The sequence below is a fragment of the Panulirus ornatus genome, chromosome 15 (genome assembly GCF_036320965.1).
Source record: "Panulirus ornatus isolate Po-2019 chromosome 15, ASM3632096v1, whole genome shotgun sequence".
Taxonomy (NCBI): domain Eukaryota; kingdom Metazoa; phylum Arthropoda; class Malacostraca; order Decapoda; family Palinuridae; genus Panulirus; species Panulirus ornatus.
In genome coordinates, this window is record NC_092238.1 from 16,359,569 (window position 1) to 16,372,511 (window position 12,943).

Genomic DNA, 12,943 nt, shown 5'->3' on the forward strand with positions numbered 1-12,943 from the left:
TGAAGTGTTTTAGATATCTGGGAGTGGATCTGGCAGCGGATGGAACCATGGAAGCGGAAGTGGATCATAGGGTGGGGGAGGGGGCGAAAATTCTGGGGGCCTTGAAGAATGTGTGGAAGTCGAGAACATTATCTTGGAAAGCAAAAATGGGTATGTTTGAAGGAATAGTGGTTCCAACAATGTTGTATGGTTGCGAGGCGTGGGCTATGGATAGAGTTGTGCGCAGGAGGATGGATGTGCTGGAAATGAGATGTTTGAGGACAATGTGTGGTGTGAGGTGGTTTGATCGAGTGAGTAACGTAAGGGTAAGAGAGATGTGTGGAAATAAAAAGAGCGTGGTTGAGACAGCACAAGAGGGTGTTTTGAAGTGGTTTGGGCACATGGAGAGAATGAGTGAGGAAAGATTGACCAAGAGGATATATGTGTCGGAGGTGGAGGGAACGAGGAGAAGAGGGAGACCAAATTGGAGGTGGAAAGATGGAGTGAAAAAGATTTTGTGTGATAGGGGCCTGAACATGCAGGAGGGTGAAAGGAGGGCAAGGAATAGAGTGAATTGGATTGATGTGGTATACCGGGGTTGACGTGCTGTCAGTGGATTGAATCAAGGCATGTGAAGCGTCTGGGGTAAACCATGGAAAGCTGTGTAGGTATGTATATTTGCGTGTGTGGACGTATGTATATACATGTGTATGGGGGTGGGTTGGGCCATTTCTTTCGTCTGTTTCCTTGCGCTACCTCGCAAACGCAGGAGACAGCGACAAAAAAAAAATATATATATATATATATATATATATATATATATATATATATATATATATATATATATATATATATTTTTTTTTTTCTATACTTTGTCGCTGTCTCCCGCGTTTGCGAGGTAGCGCAAGGAAACAGACAAAAGAAATGGCCCAACCCCCCCCCATACACATGTACATACACACGTCCACACACGCAAATATACATACCTACACATCTTTCCATGGTTTACCCCAGACGCTTCACATGCCTTGATTCAATCCACTGACAGCACGTCAACCCCTGTACACCACATCGCTCCAATTCACTCTACTCCTTGCCCTCCTTTCACCCTCCTGCATGTTCAGGCCCCGATCACACAAAATCTTTTTCACTCCATCTTTCCACCTCCAATTTGGTCTCCCTCTTCTCCTCGTTCCCTCCACCTCCGACACATATATCCTCTTGGTCAATCTTTCCTCACTCATTCTCTCCATGTGCCCAAACCATTTCAAAACACCCTCTTCTGCTCTCTCAACCACGCTCTTTTTATTTCCACACATCTCTCTTACCCTTACGTTACTCACTCGATCAAACCACCTCACACCACACATTGTCCTCAAACATCTCATTTCCAGCACATCCATCCTCCTGCGCACAACTCTATCCATAGCCCACGCCTCGCAACCATACAACATTGTTGGAACCACTATTCCTTCAAACATACCCATTTTTGCTTTCCGAGATAATGTTCTCGACTTCCACACATTTTTCAAGGCTCCCAAAATTTTCGCCCCCTCCCCCACCCTATGATCCACTTCCGCTTCCATGGTTCCATCCGCTGACAGATCCACTCCCAGATATCTAAAACACTTCACTTCCTCCAGTTTTTCTCCATTCAAACTCACCTCCCAATTGACTTGACCCTCAACCCTACTGTACCTAATAACCTTGCTCTTATTCACATTTACTCTTAACTTTCTTCTTCCACACACTTTACCAAACTCAGTCACCAGCTTCTGCAGTTTCTCACATGAATCAGCCACCAGCGCTGTATCATCAGCGAACAACAACTGACTCACTTCCCAAGCTCTCTCATCCCCAGCAGACTTCATACTTGCCCCTCTTTCCAGGACTTTTGCATTTACCTCCCTAACAACCCCATCCATAAAAAATTAAACAACCAAGGAGACATCACACACCCCTGCCGCAAACCTACATTCACTGAGAACCAATCACTTTCCTCTCTTCCTACACATGCCTTACATCCTCGATAAAAACTTTTCACTGCTTCTAACAACTTGCCTCCCACACCATATATTCTTAATACCTTCCACAGAGCATCTCTATCAACTCTATCATATGCCTTCTCCAGATCCATAAATGCTACATACAAATCCATTTGCTTTTCTAAGTATTTCTCACATACATTCTTCAAAGCAAACACCTGATCCACACATCCTCTACCACTTCTGACATGGAAATCGAAAATTTTCATTCAGCAAAGTTGTATAATCATAAAAGAACAAAACAAGGTTCAATTTTATCAATGAACATTTTGCTTCAAAAGAGTATCATTTTCCTGCTTGGAGTGCAACATGGAAGCTGCAGAAACCCCATGAAAGGGGTCCTGGGGCCATTAATTATTCATATATGCCACAAGTAAGGCAAGGTAACCAGGTATACACTTTTGCCTCCTGACAATACTATACTATGTGTAAGTGGAATTAATCTAACAAAACCACAGTCCATAGACATGAAGATAAGCTTTCAATTTCTGCACATGAATAAGACATATCTTACCTTAGATATGAAAGTAACAAAGCCTTTCCTACATGGTAACCGGCACTTAAGGAACCACATGGCGATGACATGGTAGGCCAGGGACACTATGTATTGATTAAACTTCAATGGATTTGTGTAAGGTATGGCAATAGCAAAGACTGACTTGTATTGCTCAGACACAAAATTTGCATAAACTTTGGGGAAGTGGAGAAGAGCTGAAAGGAAAGGAAATTTTTACAGATAAGTATTAAACAACCATTTAAATCAATTGTAAACCAATAGGACTATGGCCATGAAGACCCAAGTTTCAAATGGATCACTGCTAGGACAGAAATTTTAAAATATTTAATAACCATCCCTTGATATTCTATTTCTACATATACACAATCTACTTTACCCTGTATATGGTTGGTATGATCTTAATGCTAATTTTGTCCTGGGAAGATTATTTCTTTCCAACACTAATTTCAGCTGCCTCAAGATACTAGTTCATAAATTAATTTATATTTCATTGAGCAGTTCATTGAACTTACATATGTGCTACATAACAAACAACTATAATTCTGCATATTTAGCTATGAAAGCAGCTTTCCTGTAAGCTTTCACAAATCAAGATGTATGAACTGAAAATCCTTGAAGCTTACAACAAAAGTACAGATTCTACAATGTTTGTATGGGGCCTGCTTCTTATAACTGTAAACTGTTCTCCAAGCTTTAAAATAGTACTTCATGATGAATACTATCTATCTATATATATCTCTGATGCCCGTTCCCTTAGGGAACTCCTATCTTGGGGTTGCAATGGCAAGAGTCCTTAAATGCCTCCCTTGTATTCACCATTCCAAGCATTCTTCCACTATTTCTCTCACTCCAGTATTCCTCCATCCTATTTGGCCATGTCACAGATATTCTTTCACTCACATCAACCACTCTAATTGTACCACCATACACACTTTTTGTAAACTCCCAGTCTTGCATTCTTTCCACATGCCCAAACCATCTCAAAGTATTACGTTTCATCCATTCTTTCACTCCACAATTCACTTCCTTTGCATTCCTTGCCATATCACATCTCTCATACAGCCTTTCATTTCTTTCTTCATTCCATCTAGTTATACCACATGCTCTTCTCAAATAGCTCATTTTCACAGCCTGGATGTTTGACCACTGTGCCTCATTCCACGTCTCTTTCATCATTCCTCATCCATATATATCTGTGGATCATCTTGTGCTGAAAAAAAAGTGTTTGCAAGCAATAAAACCCTCTTAGCACAAATATCCCAAGATAGCTTCCACTCTCATTTACTCCAGCACTCCCCATTTACCAACTATCTAGCCAATTTCATCACATCTCACTTTCGCATTCATATCACACAATATGACCACGTTTCTCTCATTCTCAAAACCATTTATACATTCATTAAATTTCTCCAAAAAATCTTCATTTCATCCTTACCTTGTCCAGTCTTCACATTCACAGGTGCATATACACATACCCAAGCATACTTCACAATCCCAATCTTTCCTTTCACATACACTATTCTTGATCCATTCCATACATGCTCTGTAACACCCTCCCATACTCTTGGTGATAGCAGAATTACACATTCTTCTTTGCCTCTTCCCCAATAATTTTCACTTTCTTCATCCATACCAAAGCCCCATCCATGCCTTCACATAACTTGCTTTCATCACTTCCATTTTCACTCCATACACCCTGCCCAAGGATATGGGGTTCCCCAATCCCTAGCACATCCATGCTATAATTTTTAAACCTCTCCACAATCTCCCTACTTTTACTCTCACCAGTCATCCCATTCATATTCAGTAACCTCACCCTTAATCACTCATTTCTATTAACCCTCAGCATATTCTTAGCCTTTTGTGCCTCACCCTTCAAAGGTTACTGACAGAGGGTGACTCCAGCACAGTGTCCCAGAGGCAGCAAGACTCCAAAACTGTCAAAAACTAAAAATAACAGTACACCTGAGGTGTTTGTCTAAATCTCACAGTATTGCCCTGATGTAAGTGGGTAATGCCTCTCCCTTTAGTTTCACCCCTAAGGGATGTACTAACTACATCACCACAAGAATGCAGGGTGAGACCTGGCTACTTCAGTAAAACTAGAGTATCCCCTTGAGGTGCTGAAACTTAATACTTTTCCCACTTTCAAGCTTCTTTACTTTCCCTTATAATTCTTTTACCAATAACAATTTTATCAGAACCAATCAGAAAGACCTACAACATTTTCTTATAATGGTTTCCAACCATTTCTGAGGGAAAGTGTTTTTTCATTAACTTGTATTAACTATATTATTCTAAATATATGCTCTGAATTACTCACTAGAAAGGAATTCCATCATTGGCCGAGAATTTTGGACAGTAGCAGAAATCTTGGAAAAATGGAGTATTAATCCAGGTAACTGTTTGATCACAGTGTCTTGCATTTCCAACACACAGAGCGTTAAGGCACTTATACACAATGGTCCTGCATACCGATTTATTATGCCCATTTGTAAACACCTGATTACCTGCAAAGAAACATTTACTCACTAGCAGGAAGCAGTAAGAGAATAGTTATTGCCTGCTTCAACAACATGATAGCCATCCCCAACTACCTATTTTTCAATGAATTTATGGTGCTTATAACCGATACTAGTGGTGACTTGTGTTCAAAGATTTTTTGCATATAACTGCATTCTAGTGCAATAAGCTTTACGTAACACAAATTTCAGAGATTCTTTAATGACACTGCATAGCTTAAGAGATCTTTGTCTTCTTTAAGTGTTTCCTCCAGGCATTCTTCAGATACTATTTATGAAATGGTAATCTAAAATTCCACATTAAAACCTTATTCTGGCACCCATCACCCACAATTGTCTTTCATTGACCATTCACATGATTTGGTAACATAAAATTCCACATTAATACCTTATTCTGGCATCCATTACCCACAGTTTTATTCAAGGATGTAATGCATCTGCAAAAGAGAACAGTGGATGGTTTCAAATGAACGTTGGTCAGCAGTATGGGTGTGTGATGTTATAATGGTTGCTTAAGTTGTTTATGGATGAGGTGGCGAGAGAGAAAAAAATGCAATGCTAGTCTCAGAGAGAGGGGCAAGTATGCAGTTTGTGAGGGATGACAGAGCCTAGGAAATGAGTCAGTTGTTCTTTGCTCATGATAAAAACTGAAGGAAGTTTGAGGTGTTTTAGACATCTGGGAAAGGACATGGCAGCAAATGGAAGCCCAGAAGTGGAAATTAGTCATAGGGAGTGGGAGGAGGAAAGGGCTCTGGAAGCATTGAAGAATGTGTGGAAAAAGAGAACATTATCTGGGAAGGCAAAAATAGGTATATTTGAGGGTATTGTAGTCCCAAATATATTATATGGATATGAGGCATGGGCTACATATAAGGCTGTGTAAGGAGGGAGGATGTGCTTGAAAATAAAATGTTTGTGGTGTGAGGTGCTTTGAGTAAGTAATGAAAGGGTATGAAATATGTATACCAATGGAAAGGGTCTGTGCTAAAATAGTTTGGAAAGAATGAGTAAGGAAAAGGAAAGGTTGACAAAGAGGATATATATGTCAGAAGTGAAGGGAAGAAGAAGAACTGAGAGACCAAATTGGAGATGGAAAATTGAAATGAAAAATATTTTGAGCAATCTTGGCCTAAACATGCAGGAGGATGAAAGGCATGCATGGGATAGAGTAAAATACAAAGATGTGGTATACTGGGGTCAAAGTGCGTTCAATGAACTGAACTAGGGCATGTGAAGCATCTAAAGCAAACCATGGAATGGTCTGTGGAGCCTGTTTGTGGATAAGGAGCTATGGTTTCCCATGACAGGTAGAGAATGGATGTGGCCTTGATAAGGCAGGAAATGGCAATCATGATCATGAGTGAAAAATCTGCATATATATACTAAGGGTAAATCATCCAAAATCTGGAATGTCTGGGACCTCAGCCATGCCAGATTTTGAGTATTCTCAACTTTAGGGTGTTGGGTCTGACATGCACAGCAATTATAAGGTATTAAATGCATACATAAAGGGTCATATCTACTTACTAAATTATTTACTCAGCAAATGCACAGGCTCTGGGATAGGTACTCTTCATCTGAGCTGTCATGTATAATGAACAGTTTCCACAAAAATCTATGATGTTTACCACTTGAAGTTAGCTTTCACAAATTTGCTTGTATTTGTAAAACAAATCCTATATCTCATTTATGATGAGGATACCATATGTCTGGTAGATGTTACAGTCTTCGGAGTCAGGCAACATGAGTAGAGGGATGCAACTTTTGCTTTATGTCCATGAATTCATAGTAATGTTTTCACCATTTCTTTTCTGAGTGAGATTTTTCCTCCACCAGCAACTAACCATGGATTCTATGGTGTTCTGAGAAAAAATATATTCTTTCTTGGATGTAGGAAAATGTGTCTAAAAGTTAGAGTTTAAAATGTACCAGGTATGAATTCACTACCTGAACACTTTTTTTCTTTCTTCCTTCTAATGTCTCCCCTCTCCATACAGCTAACAGGGATAGGTTTTTCAACACTTTATACTTCATAAGGATATCAATTGCCTTACTGGTCTTCCTAAGTCAACCATGCCTACCTTTTTGGGAAGGAACGACATTACAAATAAAAAATGTACAGATGTTGAACTCGGCCATGACAGTTTATCATGAAATCTCTCTTACAGACACACAGTCTTGCTTCCTTGCAAGAATACACAATTCTTCTTCGTAAGAAACATTTTTGGACCCATGGGTAGTTATTGGAAATAGGAAATCAACATCCATGACAGTAATAGCAAAAATATAACTAGACATAAGGACAGCAAGCAAAGTTGCATCCCTCTACTCTCAGTATCATGTGGGAACTAAGGTGGCAAGTCTTTATCTGACATCTAAGATTGTACCGTGCAGCCATAAGCAAGTAATAAGATTTGTTCCACAAATAAAACAACATGCAAAACTCTTGACTTAAACAATAATAATCAGATGTTTTACAGAATGGTATATCAAATCTGCAAACCAATATGATGCTTGGTATAAAACACTGATGAGACTTTGATGCAACAATGATATAACATATGAACATTGTACACACAATAGTGTAAAAAACAAGATGCACTAAAGAACACTAATGTAACAGTGATGCAGCATTATGTCAGTGCTGCACACACAATATAGTAGTAGCATTAAACTGATACATTATTAATAAAATGCCATACCAATGATATACAACAAATATTGTAACAAAGTTGTATGGCCGATGTTGATTCAACCTGCATGCCTAATATGTTTTCAATTTCATGTCAATACTGACTCCAACCTTCTTTTAACACTGACTCAAGGTTTTCTTTTGACTCCAGGCATGAAAGACTTTGTAATATATTACCTCTGAAATCCAAAAAGGCATGGAAGACTTTGTAACATATTACCTCTGAATTCCAAAGATTCAACATGCACAAAAAGAGAACACCTTAAATATTCAGATCCCCTGACTTCAACACATTTATCTGCCATCATCAGAAACACCATGGAATGCAAAGCAAAGAAATTTCAGTGCCCTAAACAAGTGCCTATAAATTGTACCAGACTAACCAGGATGTGGAGGCTATGTGGTCCAGTGGGCTGTGGCTTCCAACAGCTTAGCTGAAAAAAGACTCAACCCAATAGCCTGTCCCCAGCCCAGGCAGTGGAGGCAGAAGACCCCAAAGACTTCATCAGGTATTCACCATTAAGCATACGACTTACTTCCCAGGCCCCTTCATCCTCTATAGACTGCTTACTCAAACCTATTTCCAAATCCCATGAATTTACCTCCCTCATCATCCCATCCATAAACAAATTGAACAAACATGGTGACATCACACACCCCTACTGCAGACCAACCTTCACCTAGAACCACCTAGAACCACTCACCCTCTTCCTTACCTTCTCAAACACATGCCTTACACTCTTGACTAAAACATTTCTCACTGTTTCTAGTAGCTTCCCTCCTACACCATTTATTTGCAAGACCTTCTACAAGGTATCTATATCAACCCTGTCATATGTCTCCAGATCCATACATTCCACATACAAATCCTTCTGTTTGTCGAAGTATTTCTCAAACATTCTTTATAACAAACACTAGATTCACACATTCTCTTCCACTCCTGAAACCAATTTGTTCCTCCCTGAGGAGAAATGCTCCCTGGGGAACACCATCATATAACCCAAGCATTTTTGATAAGACACTGTAAGTGACTCTGGCATTGTGGTTGGCTATGAAGTTGGCCAACCATTCCTTGCAACACTTGACATCATACACCACAATAGTGACAAAGAGTGGTTGGACACTCTGTCACTACTGTGGAGGATGTTGTGAAGTATTATAGCGATAAGATATCTCTGAGGGCACCGTCAAATGCTTTGCTGATGTCTAATGCCACAAGCACTGTGCAGAAGGGAGGTTGTTGTCAGCTGAATTCCTTAAAGATATGTCATCTAAGTGCATTGTGTAATATGTTATAGACTGTGTGGCTCTGAAACCATGCTGTGCAGGCGAGAGTGGTATGTTTAGTTTGATTCCAATGTAAATCTTTTTTTTTTTTTTTACAGTTTGAATACTGTGGTTAGAAGTGATATTGGGTAGTAGAAAAAAGGGGTTTTCAGATGTTAAGGTTCTGTCATGCAGTCAGGAGAAGCTGAAGATATATGCAAGTGTAAACGGTCCATAGTGCTTTTAAGTAAAACTTTCAAATTTTGTCAGTGCCTGTAACAGGAGAGATCTTTTCAGGTTTTAATTGCAATGCCTGTATCCATGTGATTTAAGGGCAGATGGGCAGTTATTTCTAGATTGATTTTGTGTAGGTTTTTCATAATTTTCTGTTCTGGGGTGTTGTTGGTTAGTGGCTGACTTCTGAGTAATGTTTAATGAGTATAACTGTGTGTTCTATGGGAGAGGGGATTTCATTAAAATGAGTCAGGAGTATTTCACAAGTGGAGGCTGGACTAGTGCAATTAAAAAGGATTTTCTTTCAATGTGCACCTAGAGCTAGGTACTATGGCTTTTGTGATTCACTGAATGAAGAAATGAGTGTCAGTTCTCAGTCTGTCATTCGACACCTAGGTGTTGTTCAGAATGTGGATTTGTTCTCTGTTCTACAGATGGTGATCACTTGCATCTTAGTCTATTTCTATCCTGCAATGTGTAACTTGTGGGAAGAGATTTTGGTTATAATTCTGCAGCCTTGTGGTATGTGTGTTCTCCTTACTTATTTGGATAAGCTGATGATTTGTGAGACTACATGATCCATGTATGAGAAATTTTGCAGTTTTGTTTCCATGTGGTGTGTGAAGGCTGGCTAGTATCTTTTTCTGTAGTTTGTATCATTTCCTTTGTGGTTATCTTGGCCCCCTTCTCTGTTCCTTCTTTTGGAGAATTAAAAACGAGAGGGGGATGATTTTCAGCTCCCGCGCCCTTCCCTTTCAGTCACCTTCTATGACACACAGGAAATATATGGGAAGTATTCTTTCTCCCCTATCTCCGGGGATAATCATCTATTTATCATATATTCACTAACTTAGCCGCTGTCTCCCATGTTAGCGAGGCAGTGCAAGAAAACAGACGAAAGAATGATCTGTCCCACACATGGACATACACACACATCCACACATGCACATATACATACCAATACATTTCAACGTATACATATATATACATACACAGACACACACATATACACGCATGTACATAATTCATACTTGCTGCCTTTATTCAATCCCGTCACCACCCTGCCACCGTTGAAATGACAACACCCTCCCCCGCACGAATGTGAGGTAGCACTAAGAAAAGACAACGAAGGCCACATTCGTTCACACTCAGTCTCTAGCTGTCATGTCACATCAAGGCCCCACAAAACCTTCCATGGTTTACCCCAGATGCTTCACATGCCCTGGTTCAATCCATTGACAGCATGTCGACCCTGGTATACCACATCGTTCCAATTCACTCTATTCCTTGCACGCCTTTCACACATGCATGTTCAGGCCCCAATTGCTCAAAATCTTTTTCATTCCATCCTTCCACCTCCAATTTTGTCTCCCACTTTTCCTCATTCCCTCCACCTCTGACACATATATCCTCTTTGTCAATCTTCCTCACTCATTCTCTCCATGTGACCAAACCATTTCAATACACCCTCTTCTGCTCTCTTAACCACACTCTTTTATTACCACACATCTCTCTTGCCCTTTCATTACTTACTTGATCAAACCACCTCACACCATATATTGTCCTTAAACATCTCATTTCCAACACATCCACCCTCCTTTGCACAACCCTATCTATAGCCCATGCCTCACAACCATATAACATTGTTGGAACCACTATTCCTTCAAACATACCCATTTTTGCTTTCCGAGATAATGTTCTCAACTTCTACACATCTTTCAACGCTCCCAGAACTTTCACCCCCTCCCTCACCCTGTGACTCACTTCCACTTCCATTGTTCCATCTGCTGCCAAATCCACTCCAAGATAGCTAAAACACTTCACTTCCTCCAGTTTTTCTCCATTCACACTTACCTCTCAATGCCCCTCAACCCTAATGAACCTAATAACCTTGCCCTTATTTACATTTACTCTCAGCTTTCTTCTATCACACACTTTACCAAACTCAGCCACCAGTGCTGTATCATCTGCGAGCAACAACTGACTCACCTCCCAAGCCCTCTCATCTAGAACAGAATACATACTTGCCCCTTTCTCCAAAATTCATGCATTCACCTCCTTGACAACCCCATCCATTAACAAATTATACAACCATGGAGACATCGAGTACCCCTTCTGCAAACCGACATTCACTATGAGCCAATCATTTTTCTCTCTTCCTACTCATACACCTGCCTTACATCCTCGATAAAAACTTTTCACAGCTTCTAGCAACATGCCTCCCACACCATATACTCTAAATACCTTCCAGAGAGCTTCTCTATCAACTCTACCATATGCCTTCTCCACATCCATAAATGCTACATACAAATCCATTTGTTTTTCTAAGTATTTCTCACATACATTCTTCAAGGCAAACACCTGATCCAAACATCCTCTATCACTTCTGAAACCATACTGCTCTTCCCCAATCTGATGCTCTGTACATGCCTTCACCCTCTCAATCAATACCCTCTAATATAATTTCTCAAGAATACTCTACAAACTTATACCTCTGTAATTTGAACTCTCACCTTTATCCCCTTTGCCTTTGTACAATGGCACTATGCATACATTCCGCCAATCCTCAGGCACTTCACCATGAGCCATACATACACTGAATATCCTCACCAACCAGTCAACAACACCGTCACCCCCTTTTTTAATATATTCCACTGCAATACCATCAAAACCTACTGCCTTGCTGGCTTTTATCTTCCGCAAAGCTTTCACTACCTATTCTCTGTTTACTAAATCATTCTCCCTGACCCTTTCACTTCGCACACCACCTCGACCAAAACACCCTATATCTGACACTCTATCACCTAACACATTCAACAAACCTTCAAAATACTCACTCTATCTCCTTCTCACATCACCACTACTTGTTATTACCTCCCCATTAGCCCCCTTCATCGATGTTCCCATCTATTCTCTTGTCTTATGCACTTTATTTACCTCCTTCCAAAACATCTTATTCTCCCTAAAATTTAATGACTCTCTCTCACCCTAACTCTCATTTGCCCTCTTTTTCACCTCTTGCACCTTTCTCTTGACCTCCTGCCTCTTTCTTTTATACATCTCCCAATCATTTGCACTATTTCTTTACAAAAATCGACCAAATGCCTCTCTCTTCTCTTTCAATAATAATCTTACTTCATCCCACAACTCGCAACCCTTTCTAATCTGCCCACCTCCCACCTTTCTCATGACACAAGCATCTTTTGCGCAAGCCATCACTTCTTCCCTAGATACATTCCATTCCTCCCCACTCCCTTTATGTCCTTTGCTCTCACATTTTTCCATTCTGCACTCAGTCTCTCCTCGTACTTACCACACAAGTCTCCTTCCCAAGCTCACTTACTCTCACCACTCTTCATCCCAACATTCTCTCTATTTTTCTGAAAACCTCTACAAATCTTCACCTTCACAAGATAATCAGACATCCCTCCAGCTGCCCCTCTCAGCAGCTTAACATCCAAAATTCTCTCTTTCACATGCCTATCAACTGACAAGTAATCCAATAATGCCCTCTGGCCATCTCTTCTACTTACATATGTATACTTATCTATATCTCTCTTCCCAATCACCAGTCCTTTTTCAGCACACAAATCTACAAGCTCTTCATCATTTCCATTTACAACACTAAACACATATATACACACATGTAAAAATTCATACATACAGCCTTCATCCATTCAAGCGGCCA

At 40.1% G+C, this 12,943-nt stretch overlaps 1 protein-coding gene across 8 annotated transcripts in view; it reads right to left on the reverse strand.

Moving 5' to 3' along the window:
- LOC139753730 (tuberin-like) overlaps positions 1-12,943 on the reverse strand; it is a 582,506-nt gene that overhangs the window by 294,299 nt on the left and 275,264 nt on the right. For all 8 annotated transcript variants that reach the window (XM_071670514.1, XM_071670517.1, XM_071670516.1 and 5 more), the window contains 2 exons: positions 4,865-5,051; positions 2,539-2,735 (listed from right to left, as the gene is read on the reverse strand). In XM_071670514.1, the coding sequence (XP_071526615.1) occupies positions 2,539-2,735; positions 4,865-5,051 (384 nt within the window). The remainder of the gene's footprint in view (positions 1-2,538; positions 2,736-4,864; positions 5,052-12,943) is intronic.